The 12,466-nt window shown below is 48.4% G+C and overlaps 1 protein-coding gene across 3 annotated transcripts in view; it reads left to right on the top strand.

Moving 5' to 3' along the window:
* Positions 1 to 10,808: 10,808 nt before the first annotated feature.
* Positions 10,809 to 12,466, top strand: part of ALPK3 (alpha kinase 3) — a 53,637-nt gene continuing 51,979 nt past the window's right edge. For all 3 annotated transcript variants that reach the window (XM_060157804.1, XM_060157820.1, XM_060157812.1), the window contains exon 1: positions 10,809 to 11,023. In XM_060157804.1, coding sequence (XP_060013787.1) covers positions 10,881 to 11,023 — 143 coding nt within the window. In that variant the 5' untranslated portion in view covers positions 10,809 to 10,880. The remainder of the gene's footprint in view (positions 11,024 to 12,466) is intronic.

The following is a 12,466-nucleotide window of genomic DNA, read 5'->3' as shown; positions in this document are numbered from 1 at the left end:
CACTTTGTCCTCACAGTGATCTCACAGTTAGCCTCCACTGTACAGAGAAGAAAACCGAGGCTCAGAGAGGTTAAATAAGTTGCTGGGTGACCTTGTAAGTCAAGCCCATCTGGTTCTAAAGTCCATGATGTCAGCTGCTGTGTTGCCTTAGTGACCCGGCTACTTTGGCTGGCTGCCAGCTTATCAACAGTTTGCAGCCATCCAGACAACTGCTTTCCTACCTCCCCTGCAGTTGGGGTGCCCCACTGAGCACCAGGTTCTCTTTGGAGTCAGTCTGTGCCTTTTCACCCCAAGGAGGGCCCTGTGCATCACATTTGCTTGTGGCGTTCCAAAGCACATGCAGTGTCTCTGTGACCTTTCATTCTCATTGGGATTTATCTTGCCATTTGAAGATCATTATTTTGGTGAGGCTATTACAGAAAAAGTGGCCCAACCCTCACAGGGAACATGGTTCCCTCAGGGTCCAATATCTTCTGATCTTTTTTTTTAAAGATGTTTTAAAATAGTTGTGCTATCATTTGTTATCAGAAAATGCTTGCTGTAACAAGCACTTATCTGCTGGAGTGAATGCTCTACTGATCAAGTTAAACAGATAAGATCCCCACCCTTGTAGAAACTACAATTTAATACACTCTAAGGCTTGACAAATGACTAGTATTTATTTTCCAACTCCTTTATCTCTGTAAAATGATATGCCGAATTACTATAAGCTAATTGGTGTAGAAAGAGCTCTTCCCTTAACTTATGTAAACAGTCTGGCTTTTGAAAACAGCTGTGGTTCAGCAAGTTCAACACACTTTGCCTTCCCCGAGACTGCAGAAAAACCCCTCTGCCTGCCCTGGTCATCACTGTGTATTCAGCTCTGGGCACACTTTCTTTTACTTGTTTTTAATATTTTTTTTCATTTTTGGAAAAAATTAATACACATACATGGTAAGACGTCCAAACAATGCAAAAAGAGAATACAATGAAAAGTAAGCTTCCCAATGGAGGTCAGCCTTCAGTTCCACATCCCCCTCTCCAGAATTAATCACTGTTTCTATATCTTATGTATCCTTCCTGAGCAATTCTATGCATTTACAAGTTTTTAAATATGTATATTTATATATCTATTTTTAATACAAATGGTAGCATTCTATACACAGTGTTCTGAAGCTTGCTTTTTTTTTTCACTTATATAATGGAGATTGTTCTAAATTCATCCAGTGGGTCAGTCTAATTCATTAAAAGCTCGTAGTACAGTTCCTTGTATACACTAGTGGTTCAAAGAATGTTTGAATGACTGAATTAATGCATGTATGCGTGACTGAAAGAATCTGATTCAACTGGTAGCTACAAAGTTCTCTCAGGGTCTGATCTGAGACAGAATCTTCTGGATTCTGGAACATTTCTCCCTGTCTTTTCCAGGGGATTCAGGCTGTTGTCCAAAGCCTGACCTTTTCCACCAACAGTTGCCACAGCAGTCTTAGAAACTGGGAGCCTTCAGTCCCTCTGGAGGAAAGAGCAGACTAAGACTCAAGTCCCAGTATGGGTTTGTTTTTTTGTTTTAGGTCTCTATTTAAAATGCTTTTTTCTTGGGGAATTCCCTGGTCGTCCAGTGGTTAGGGCTCCATGCTTCCACCACAGGGGTCTGGGTTTGATCCCTGGTTGGGGAACTAAGATCCTACAAGCCGCGCGGTACGGCTGGAAAAAAAAAAAAAAACAACACCGTTTTCTTATTGGAAAATGATATAGCATTATTAGAGAAATAAAAAACATGCATATTTATAATCCCATCTTTGCAGTTGTTTTCATTTTTGCATATCATTTTCCAGTCCTTGTTCTGTTCACAGCTGAGTTTATGGTATAATTATGATAATAACCGTGGTTAACATCAAACATTTCTATATGACAGACATTATTCTCACATTCCTTCTCCTGTTTAGTCTCATAACAATCCTATGAGATAAATATCAATACTACTATTATTCTTTTGGAGGTTCAGAGTGGTTGACCCTAAGGTCATGGAACTAGTAAGGGGCAGATCTGAGATTACTCAGGTGTGACTAGCACTGCACTGCCTCTGATTTTGTATCCTCCTTTTTTCTACTTAACATTATGTCTGGACATTTTCCCTGTTTCTACATAGCCTTGAGAATAAACTCACTGGCAGTGTAATAGAAGGAAGAAATCCAGGGACTAGAAATCAAGAGCCCTAGGTTCCAGTCTGGATTCTGTAACTAAGTCATTTGATCTCTCTTGGCCTCAGTTCTTGCATCTGTCAAATTGGGGGTGGGGGGGGGTGGGAGTTTTAAATTCCTGGGGATCTAGAATTGAGCCTGGTTAGGTTTTATCTTCTTGATCCTGTATATATTTATGTAAAAATAGAGGGGACTTTCCTAAAGGCAAGATCTCTTATTGAATTTCTTCCTTTGTTTAATTGTTTTATTTATGGATTGACTTTTGGCCTAGATATATACAAAAATGGAAGACCCCCCCCCACTGGCCCCCTCCCCCAAGGCAATATCACTTTTATTTGCATTTATTTATATTTAAATTTGCATCAGATTTCTGCTTTTTCAATTAGAATTCTAGTTCTTTTATGAGTAACTATTTCTTTTGGCTTTTGTCAAGCCTTTCCAAGTTTGAACTGTTTATTTTGTAATTCCAAAGCATCTTCAGATTCTTCTATTTCCCAGGTATCTATTCATTAGAGACCTAGGTCCAGATGAATTCTTGAACTAGTTCATTGTGTCATGTACTGGCCTTTTAACATGCTCTTATTTTTTATAATATTTACTATTATTTGCAAATTGAAATTGAGTTTTTAGTGCATGAATACTGAAAACTCAACAAATGTGTAAGTGATTGTATGGAAAATGTGTCAAAAGGATACGATAAAGCCATTTAAGTCAATTCTAAAATTGGAAAAGCCTCCACCGTAGTGAGTGCTCATGTGACAGTGGGTCAGTAGCACCATCTCATTTCATGGATGGGCATGGTATTATTTATAGATAGATAGATATAAATAGACTAAAGTCTACTAGATATTACTTGTAAAACTTGATCCCATAGTCTTTGCCTCTATTTTCTGTGGAAACGGAGAAAGTTGATTATATCTTTGATGCTTGAAGTGAGTAATTTAGCTGCTCTTTGGTATTTTAAACTAGGATCTCCACTGTTTCCAGGCCTCCCTTTTCAGTTATAGCCCAGGACACACTGTATACAATTCCTATTTTCCTCCGGGGGTTTTCTAGTCCTTAGACCAAGTTGCTTGTAATTTTGCCCTAAGACCCATTGTGCATATAGACAAGGTTGCATATTTTTGGTATCTGAGGAGGAAGGTGAGTTCTGCTTTCTAAGAAGCTCTTCACCTGAGAAGGAGGTGTCGCATTTCTACCCTCGGCTGGATCTGAGGAGGGTTTTGAATATGATTTTTAAATGGGGAAAAGGAGAACATGAGGTGAGGGGAGTGGGGAGGTGATGGTAAGGAAAGGCACAGAAAGTTGTGAAGGAGCAGGCAGGAGAGTTAGAACAGGCAGAGAGTTTAGAACCTGGAAATAACACTTGCCTTTTAGGATGGGTGATGATGGTGGTGGTGGGGTTAGAAAGTAGGAGTAGCTGATTAGAAGGAAGTGTGGCAGGTGCTAGCAAAACTGGAGGCAGTGGCTTGGTTTGTCAATGGCATCCCTTGGGTTGAGCAGTAATTGCAGCAACTATTGCCAGGAGGTATTGGCATGTTTTAAAGAATGAGAAGATATAGCTGTTGTGGAAAAGGAGGGCCGGCTGAGATACAGAAGGACCCTTAAAAAAAGACTTGAAAGGAAGGAAAAGGACCAGTTCACTCTGCAAGAAGACCCAGAGAGGACTGGGCTGGGATGGTGTCTTTCTAAGAATGTGGAGTTTGTGTCCTGGATCTGACCACCTAACTGCTGCCCCCTGACCACAGAGTCACCCTCTCATGTAATGGTAACTTTATTCTGGAAGGGACCTACAATTTGAAGCAGAAATTCCTGGCCCCTCTAATCGGATGTTGAATCAGAATAGGTGGACTGGGGAGGGCACCTGGCTGGGGCAGCTCTCCACTTGAGTCCCAAATTCCCTGTCCAATCAAACCAGAATCAGGAGTGGCTTCTTGTTGCCAGTAATCTTTTAATTGGTGTCCACTTACCCCAGCATGGCTGTGGCCACATCTCCAATCCCTGGAGTGCCAGAGTGGCCAGCTCATCCCAGAGCAGCAGGACCTAGAGTCTCCTCCCTCCAGGATTAGGGACTCAGCTGCCTTGAGCTGGGAGCTGTGGGAGCTCTTGGAGGGAGGTCAGACAAGCAGTCTAGAGCACTGCAGATTGGCTGGCAGGAAGGGCAGCTTGCAGCAGAAGGGCAGAAGTTTCCTACAGGAGGGCAGGGCCAGCAGAAATCTAGGGCTTTGTTGAGCTCAGGGCTGAGACCTTTAAAACGAGTGGAATCAAGAGAAGGAAAAAATAGAGCAAACTGGGGGGATGGACCTGTGTTTGATTAACTTACTGTGCTACTAATGACTTGCACTGAGATGGCCCATAGGTCTGGGGAGCTTTGATAACTGGTGTGGAAGCTGATGATGCTTCATAAGGAAGGTGTCACTGACCTCTGACCTCAATTCCTGTGCCAAAGCTTGTGGAAAAGGGTACTTCAGCCTGAGTCCACACAGGTGCCAGAAAAGCAAAATAAGATCTTGAAAGTCTACTGACCAGAGTGAGGTTGATGATAGTTGTACTTTCCCTTGAAGAGCTCACCTGTGAAGTGTGACATTCATGGCACAGTAGCTTAAGGTGGACATTGGCAAAGTGGACATGTTCAGAGGGGACCATCCAGCTTGGTGCGGGACCCTCAGTGCCATTTCACTCAAGGCGCTCTTGAAGGAACTTGAGGTTTCATCAAGAAAAGAGATGTTTCATGATCACTTTTTTTATACCTTTGCAGGGCTATTATATCAAAAAGGAGTCTGGATTTACTCTGTGTGGCCTCAGAAGGCAGAACAGAATTAGACTCCGTAAAAGGAAGATCCTCCTAAAAGTGAAATGGGCCACCTGGAGGAGTAGCATATTTCTAATCCCTGGAGATGTCCATACACAGGCTGGGGGGACCCCCAACAGAAGTGTCCTAGAGAGTGCTGAGGCTTCACAGTGGCAGGACAAGGCTAGAGGTAGAGGCCAAGTTCTCTTCCTGCCAACCCTGAGTGGTCCCTGCCCCCATTTCCTCCCCTCTTCACAGCTGAGGCCACATGTGCTTCCACTCAGACTTCTTCCTACCCCCGGCCAGGGACCTCTTCTGACCCCTAGGAGCTCCATGGTGACACTCAGGCACTGGCATCTGGCCACTCTTGTTGGGCAGGCCTGGCTCTGACGTCTGTTTCAGCTCTGGTCGTGGGGACGCTTCTGCTTTGTTCAGGAGGCCAAAGTTTGCACTTTATCACCCAATTCTGGTAACCCATTACTGCTTGAAAACGTGACTGGTTTCCTTTGATCTCTTTGGAGAAGTAAAGGTAATAAAGGGAAGTGAAAGATAAGGTAAATATTTCAGGGAAAACAAACGTGATCATCCTCACAGGTTGTGAGGAAGGAGGCTGGGCAGGGGAGGACGGGAAGAGCTGATAGAGCAGAAGTTTGAGCGCCTTGGAAGGAACAGTATACATTTTGAAGCAGAGGTTAGTGCAACTCAGGAATGATACAGCTAACCTGTCCTCCTTCAAAGTGGAAGTTCTCACCAATGGTCTCACTTGTCCCTGTATTTTGAAGGAATAGTTGACCACTGCAAGCGAGGAAGGCGAGGGGAGGTTGGAATCTTGTTTGGAACAGTTGCTATAGGGAAAGGAAAAGGTCAGATTGGGGAAACGTAAAAGGATTGCCAAGCTGCCTGAGATCGGACTCTGGTTGGAAACCAGAAATGTTGGCCAGCCTCAGAGCAGGAAGCCCACAGCCAGACTCCAGGTTATGGACCAGCAAGGCAAACTTAGGAGAAGGTCAAGGGGCAAGTGAAATGAGATCCCTGAGGAAAGTATAGTTGTAGTTGAAGTTACTGTCCACTCTACACTGTGTCTGTGTGTAGATGGGGATGGGATGGGCATCATAAAGAAGTCAGGAAGGAACTCATGAGCGGAGAAGTTATGGGGGAGTTGGAGACTGGAGTTGCCCTAAAGCCGAAGGCAGGCTTGGTACATGGAAGGATAACAGGATGGCATTTTAAAGGTGGAGAAATTCCTCTGACGAGGTTCAAGTGGTGGACATTTGATTGGGTTGCTAAAGGGAGGGGGGGTGAAGGTCTTTGAGAGGATGAAGTCCATGGACCTGCTGCCAGGTTGTTGGCTGAGTTATTAGAGAGGCAGGGGACCAGAGCCTGCTGCACGGTGGCACTCAGTGTGAGGTGGCCTGAATTCAATAAGTTCAGGTAGAAGATGATGAGAAATGTGGAATGGTGTCCTGATAGCTAATAAATATGAAGTAACGTATGCCCTTGGCCAGTGCTTCAAAGGAAGGTGGATTGTTCCCTTGGAATTTTGTTAGTATTAGAGAGAGAGCTGAGTAGGAAGGGCAGGGATGGGACTAATTCAAAATAAAAGTCATGTTCAAACTCATCCAGACCTTGTTGAGAGGAGCTAATGCAGTTGAGTCGGAATGTCCTGGGAGACCCTGTCGTAGTCTGAGAGTAGCTTCCCTTGTTACACTGAGCTAAGGATGTTAATTAACAGTAGCCCAAGATTTTCTTACCACGGGCACCCAGTTTACTCTGGGGCCCCAGGAAGTTCAAAACAATCGGGAGAGGGGATCCTGGCACCAGTAGCAAGTTCCTACAACGCTTCATCAGTACTCCTATTTAATAGCAAACACTGCCTGCCTTGTATTATGGTTATTTCCAAACACAGAACCACAGCACGCGCTCCTCTGTGCTCTCATGTGCAAACCTCTATTAGAGGGTTGATGGCGATTCTGTTTTAATTTTCTGTCTTTCTTTCAGGCTTGAGAGGTTCTCAAGGGTAGAGACTGTAACATTCATTTCTGCACCCTCAGTACTGCCATAATGCCTGGCGTGTAGTAGTCAGCAGTGAGACTTAATAAATACTTGCTGAATCAACAGCTATGACCTTCAGGATCATAAAGGATCATGACCTCACTCCTGTTAACAAAAGAGAAAGATAAAGCTCAGGGATGGTGAGCCACTTGCCCAAGGTCACACAGCCACTCAGTGGAAGAGCAGGATTACAACCTGAGTCTCTGGATTTCTAGCCTAGTGCTTGTTAAACAACACTTTACATATCCTCTCTCTCCTGCTAGGCAGTAAATCCAGGAAAGAGACTGTGCCTTTTCCATCTCTCCATCCTTGAATGCCTTGACACTCCTTACTCAGCTGTGCCCGTATCATCATGAAAGTCTGCTTGTTAAATTGGCATATAGCAAGAAGCTGGGAAGGATGGATTATACAATGGATGACAGGAGCAGAATTCAAAAAGAGTCAGATAAGAAGGAAAGGGAACGTGTGATGAAGAACATGAGATTTAACTTTAAAAAAAAGGTGAAAGTTTGCACTTATGATAAAAAAAGACTTTATAAGCAGGAGTGGGAAAGACTTAGAGGAACAGTGGTTCATGTTGAAACTTTACAGGCTCGGGATCAGTGAAATAATTTGGCTGCCAAAAAAGTTGTTGCTGGGACTTCCCTGGTGGCGCAGTGGATTAGAATCCACCTGCCAATGCAGGGGACACGGGATAGATCCCTGGTCCGGGAAGATCCCACATGCTGTGGAGCAACTAAGCCCGTGTGCCACAACTACTGAGCCCGAGCCCTAGAGCCCGTGAGCTGCAACTACTGAGCCCGCAAGCCGCAACTAAGCCCACGTGCCACAACTACTGAAGCTCGCGTACCTAGAGCCCGTGCTCCACAACAAGAGAAGCCACCGTAATGAGAAGGCGGTGCACCGCAACGAAGAGTAGCCCCCGCTCGCCGCAACTAGAGAAAGCCCGCAGGAAGCGAGGAAGACCCAAGGCCGCCAAAGGAGAAAAAGAAAAGTTGTTGCTAATTGTGTGGAGCCCAGACCCAGAGAGGTGCTAATTCAATCGTGGGCTGCTCTGGTTTGACCTCTGTGGGGGTATGTGTGTAACATTTTCAAAAGGAAATTGATAAATTGGAGAGTCACTGGCGTAACTAGCAGCACCATATCCACTGTCGTGAGAAATGGCCTGAAAGGGAATTCTAGGTTCTTCGTTGTACTAGGCAAGGCCTTCAGGATCTGGCCTCTGCCTAAGCCACTTCTCTCTCTGTTTGCTCAAATCCTTTACACTTGAGTGACATGAATGCCAAGCTGCTTCACACCTCCATATCTTTGTGCATACTATTCCCTCATCTGGAATATTCTGTCCACCTGCCCCCACCCACAAGAGTCTATTTGTGAGTCTATTTGTGATAATTGCCTACGCAATTATCAAAACCCTTCTTCAGCTTTAGTTTCTTCCTTGTAAACTGTCCTAACCAAACCCCCAGACAGAACTAACCACTCTTCCTTCTATACTTTATGCTCCCCTATGCATGGCTTTATAATTGTACATTTCACCTTGCATTGTGTTTTGCTTATATTCCTGTCTCCCCTATGAGACCATAAGATTCTTGAAGGCACAGATCCTGTGACCCTTGCCTCTAGCACATGTGCTCTAGCCCGATACATGGGTAATCACTTAAACAAATGAACCAAAACTCCAAGCAGGCTTTCAGATATGTGCAGGACTGTCCTGTAGACAACAGAAGAGATTTTAATATGCCCACCTCCAGAGAGCCAAGAACAAGGATGAATGGGGGCATGTGGTCAAATTTGGCAAATTCGGGCTCATTAGAAGACGAGGCTTTAGTATTGGTTAGGACTCTTAGATTCCACTAATAGAAGCCTAACTTGAATCAGCTTGAGCAAAGGGAGAACTTTTGGGGTATGGATTCCAGGAAATGGTTGAACTGCCAAACTGCAGGAAGGCCATGGACAAAAGTGGATCACAGGAACACTTGCAACAAGGCACCTGAAAGCCATCAGGACGCTGTACCCCTTGCCTTTGCTTCTCTCTGTGTCAGCTTCCTTCTTCCTCACTGCAGACTGGCCTCCTCCACACAGCAAGACACATGGCTGCTAAAAGCTGGGACCTTGCAGCTCACAGCTTTCCACCACAGAGGGACAGGTTTTCTTTCCCAATTCCAGGTGAAAACATATTGGTGAAGAACCTTGATTGACACAGCTTGGGTCTGATGCTTGCTTCTGTAGTCAGGGAGATGGGTACCATGAATAGACTGGCTTGAGTCAGAAGGGAGGGTGTGGGGAGTGGGGGGAAGGGAACATGTAGGATCAAGGCAGTTGCCATTGGAACCACACAGTGAAAGTGAAGGAAGAGCCATTTCCAAAAGGAGTGGGGATGTGAGTGTAGCTTCTAGAACAGAGGGGTTGTACTCCTTTGCTCCAACTTTCTTTCTTTCTTTCTGGCTGCATTGGGTCTTTGTTGCTGTGCGCGGGCTTTCTCTAGCTGCAGCGAGCAGGGGCTACTCTTTGTTGTAGTACACAGGCTTCTCATTGCGGTGGCTTCTCTTGTTGTGGAGCACGGACTCTAGGTGTGTGAGCTTCAGTAGTTGTGGCACTCGGGATCAGTATTTGTGGCTCATAGGCTCTAGGGCGCAGGCTCTGTAGTTGTGGCGCATGGGCTTAATTGCTCTGCGGCATGTGGGATCTTCCCAGACCAGGGCTCGAACCCGTGTCCCCTGCATTGGCAGGCAGATTCTCAACCACTGTGCCACCAGGGAAGCCCTCCAACTTTCTAATAATTATAACCATCCAGCTCCAGGTACTTTCTGGATGCTCTCAAGGATGTAGGAAACGAAAGAATGGGTAAACAGACTGTGGTCATTCCCAATATTTACAACCAGGTTTACACAGTGATTAGAATTTTGCTCTCAGAAATTGTTGAATGATTGTTTTTCTGGGCATTAGGACTCAGCCCATTTCCCCCTCGGGTGCTGGGAAATCGAGACTGAACAGGGTGGAGAAGGAGGTTCAATTATTCTAGAGGTGTTTACTGAACCCCTAATCTACTAGATAATGGAGAGGAACATTCTGAGGAGTACTGGCCTCCTCCGGAACTGAGGTCACTTATGCAGGTATGTGGGTTTGGGTTTGTCTAAGTGCTGGATCAACAGCCACTGGCAAGGCCAGGGTCAGTCAGGGCTGCTACCAGCAAGAGGGGCGGGTCCCTGGCTCCCTGGTCTCCCACTGGATCCAGCACCCCAGGTTCCGAGCAGCTTTTCCGCCCCCTGGCGCCCCCCGCCCCCCGCTTCTTTGGCCTTCCAGGGCTTTGGGTCGCACACCCCACGCAGCTCCTTGGGTACTTCTGCACCTTCCCCTTGGCAAAGGCCGAAGAGCCCGAGCTTCCACACCTGCGAAACGGGGGCGCGAGCAGGAAAGGAAGGTTGGCAGGAAGCCTGGGTCCTAGGGACCTGGTGAAGGGCATATGCTTGGTCGCCTTTCAAGAACCGCACCCCCCTTTCCCCTCTAGCTCCGGGAGGCCTCCCCGGGCGGCTGGCCCCGACGCCAGGGCGGCTGCTGGCGCGGAGGGGGCGCTCCACACACGTCGGGCGGTGGGCTGAGGGAAGGAATCGACGGACCCTCGCGCACGGCCTGGCGGGGCTGGCGAGGCCCCCGCGGCCCGGCGCCCCCCGGCGCCTCGGAGGCCGCGCTGGCCGGGCCGGGGGAGGGACAGCAGCAGGTGACGACGGCCTGGCCCGCGGCTATAAATAGGGGCGCGCGTCTGCCGCGGGCGGGAGCGGCGGCCGGCGGCGCGGTCCTGGCGGGCGGGGGCCTGGAGAAAGGGCAGGGGCCGGCGGCGGGCGCGGGCCGGCAGCAGCATGGGGTCACGGAGGGCCCCCGGCCGCGGCTGGGGCTCGGGCGGACGGTCCGGGGCGGGGGGCGACGGCGAGGACGACGGGCCCATGTGGATCCCCAGCCCCGCCAGCCGCAGCTACCTGCTCAGCGTGCGGCCCGAGACGAGGTGAGTCGCGCCCTGGGGGCCTGGCCGGGCCGGGGCGGCGTGTGGGGAGGGCGGAGGCCTTCGGATGGGCCCTTGGAGCGCCGGCCCGAGGCCTGGGGACATGGTCAGGCCGGACCGGCCCTCACGGCCCCTCACGGCTCCCCTGACCTCTCCTGGCCCGTGGGCCTCTAGCCTCCGGCAATGCGAGGCTCTGGGGACGAGGAAGGCCCTACTTTGGGGTGATTTCACAGGGGCCTGAACGCTCTCCTTATCTCCCCTACCTCACTCTCGCCCCTCGCTCAGCTACTCCCGGGCCTCGGATTCCACAGCTCGCGATAAGGAAAGCCAGAGAGGCTGACATTCCTGCCGGCTGGAAGGGAGGGGGAGAACATTCTCGGGGGTGGGCAGGGGAGAGGGAGACGTGGGGGGCGCTAGGGGCACTGCCCTGAAGGGGGCTGCTTCGCTCCGGATTCAGCGGAAAGAATAAACTCTTTAGAGAAGGGTCTTCCCCTAGGCCCAGGACTTTGGTCTTCCCCGGGATCTCGGTGGGAGCTGGTGAGGTGAAGGGGTTGCTCGAGGCGCTGGTCGGCCCGGCCTGAAGATTCAGAGCTTGTGGCTCTGAGGAAGCCAGTTTCCCTGCCCAGTCTGGGGGACTGGGATGCCAAGGGAAGGGGCCGAAATGATGAGCCCTTTACTTCTCTTCCAAGAATTAAAGAGGTGTGGATGCTTTGTTTTGGGAGCTAGGCTACCCACCCGTGTAAAGACTTGCAGACAATAGAGGGGCATTTTGGCACTCAAAGGCACCTAGACACACAGGAACACGTTCATTACCATGGAGACGGACACTTCCTGTCCCCTCTGGACAGCTTCGTTTCCCTCCATCTCTGGAGTCTATTCCAAAGGGAATTGTGATGGTTGGCTATTGGGTTAGTGGTTGTGTCACAGCCCCAGAACTTGTCTTACCGTAGGTCACACAGAAAACAGCCAGTCCTCTGAGAAGCTGTCTGGAGACTTCTTGTCCTCCGTTCTTAAAACAGCACAAAAACAGGCATCAAGGACATTCAGGAAAAGTTCCAGGCACTTCCTCGTGGATTGGCTGAGTTCTGTTGACCTTGGAGTTGGAAAAGTTCAAATGTAACCGGAACCGGTTTCTGCATAAAACTCGTCAAATGGTGTCACATGTCTGGGACAGGGCTGAGGGCTGGTGTTAGTGATTGAGTCAGACTCGACAAGGTCCCTGGCTGCCAGAAAGAATGCCCCTTCCTCCTAGCCACTGGCTCTATGGAAAAACTGGAATGACATTTGTATATTTACTCCAGTCCATGGTGAAGCTGACTGCCTTCCAGGAGCCTCACGCTTGTCTCATACTTGTCACAGTGATTTGTCTGGGCTTTGCCTCCTGTGTCTGGCCTTTGTCAATACCAGTGGAACAAGGAGAAGCGGGATGCAGGGCCCTTCTCAGAG

This window comes from Lagenorhynchus albirostris, chromosome 1 (genome assembly GCF_949774975.1).
Source record: "Lagenorhynchus albirostris chromosome 1, mLagAlb1.1, whole genome shotgun sequence".
NCBI classification, from domain to species: Eukaryota; Metazoa; Chordata; class Mammalia; order Artiodactyla; family Delphinidae; genus Lagenorhynchus; species Lagenorhynchus albirostris.
The sequence above is the reverse complement of the archived record's forward strand: the minus strand, read 5'-3'. Positions and strand labels throughout refer to the sequence as shown.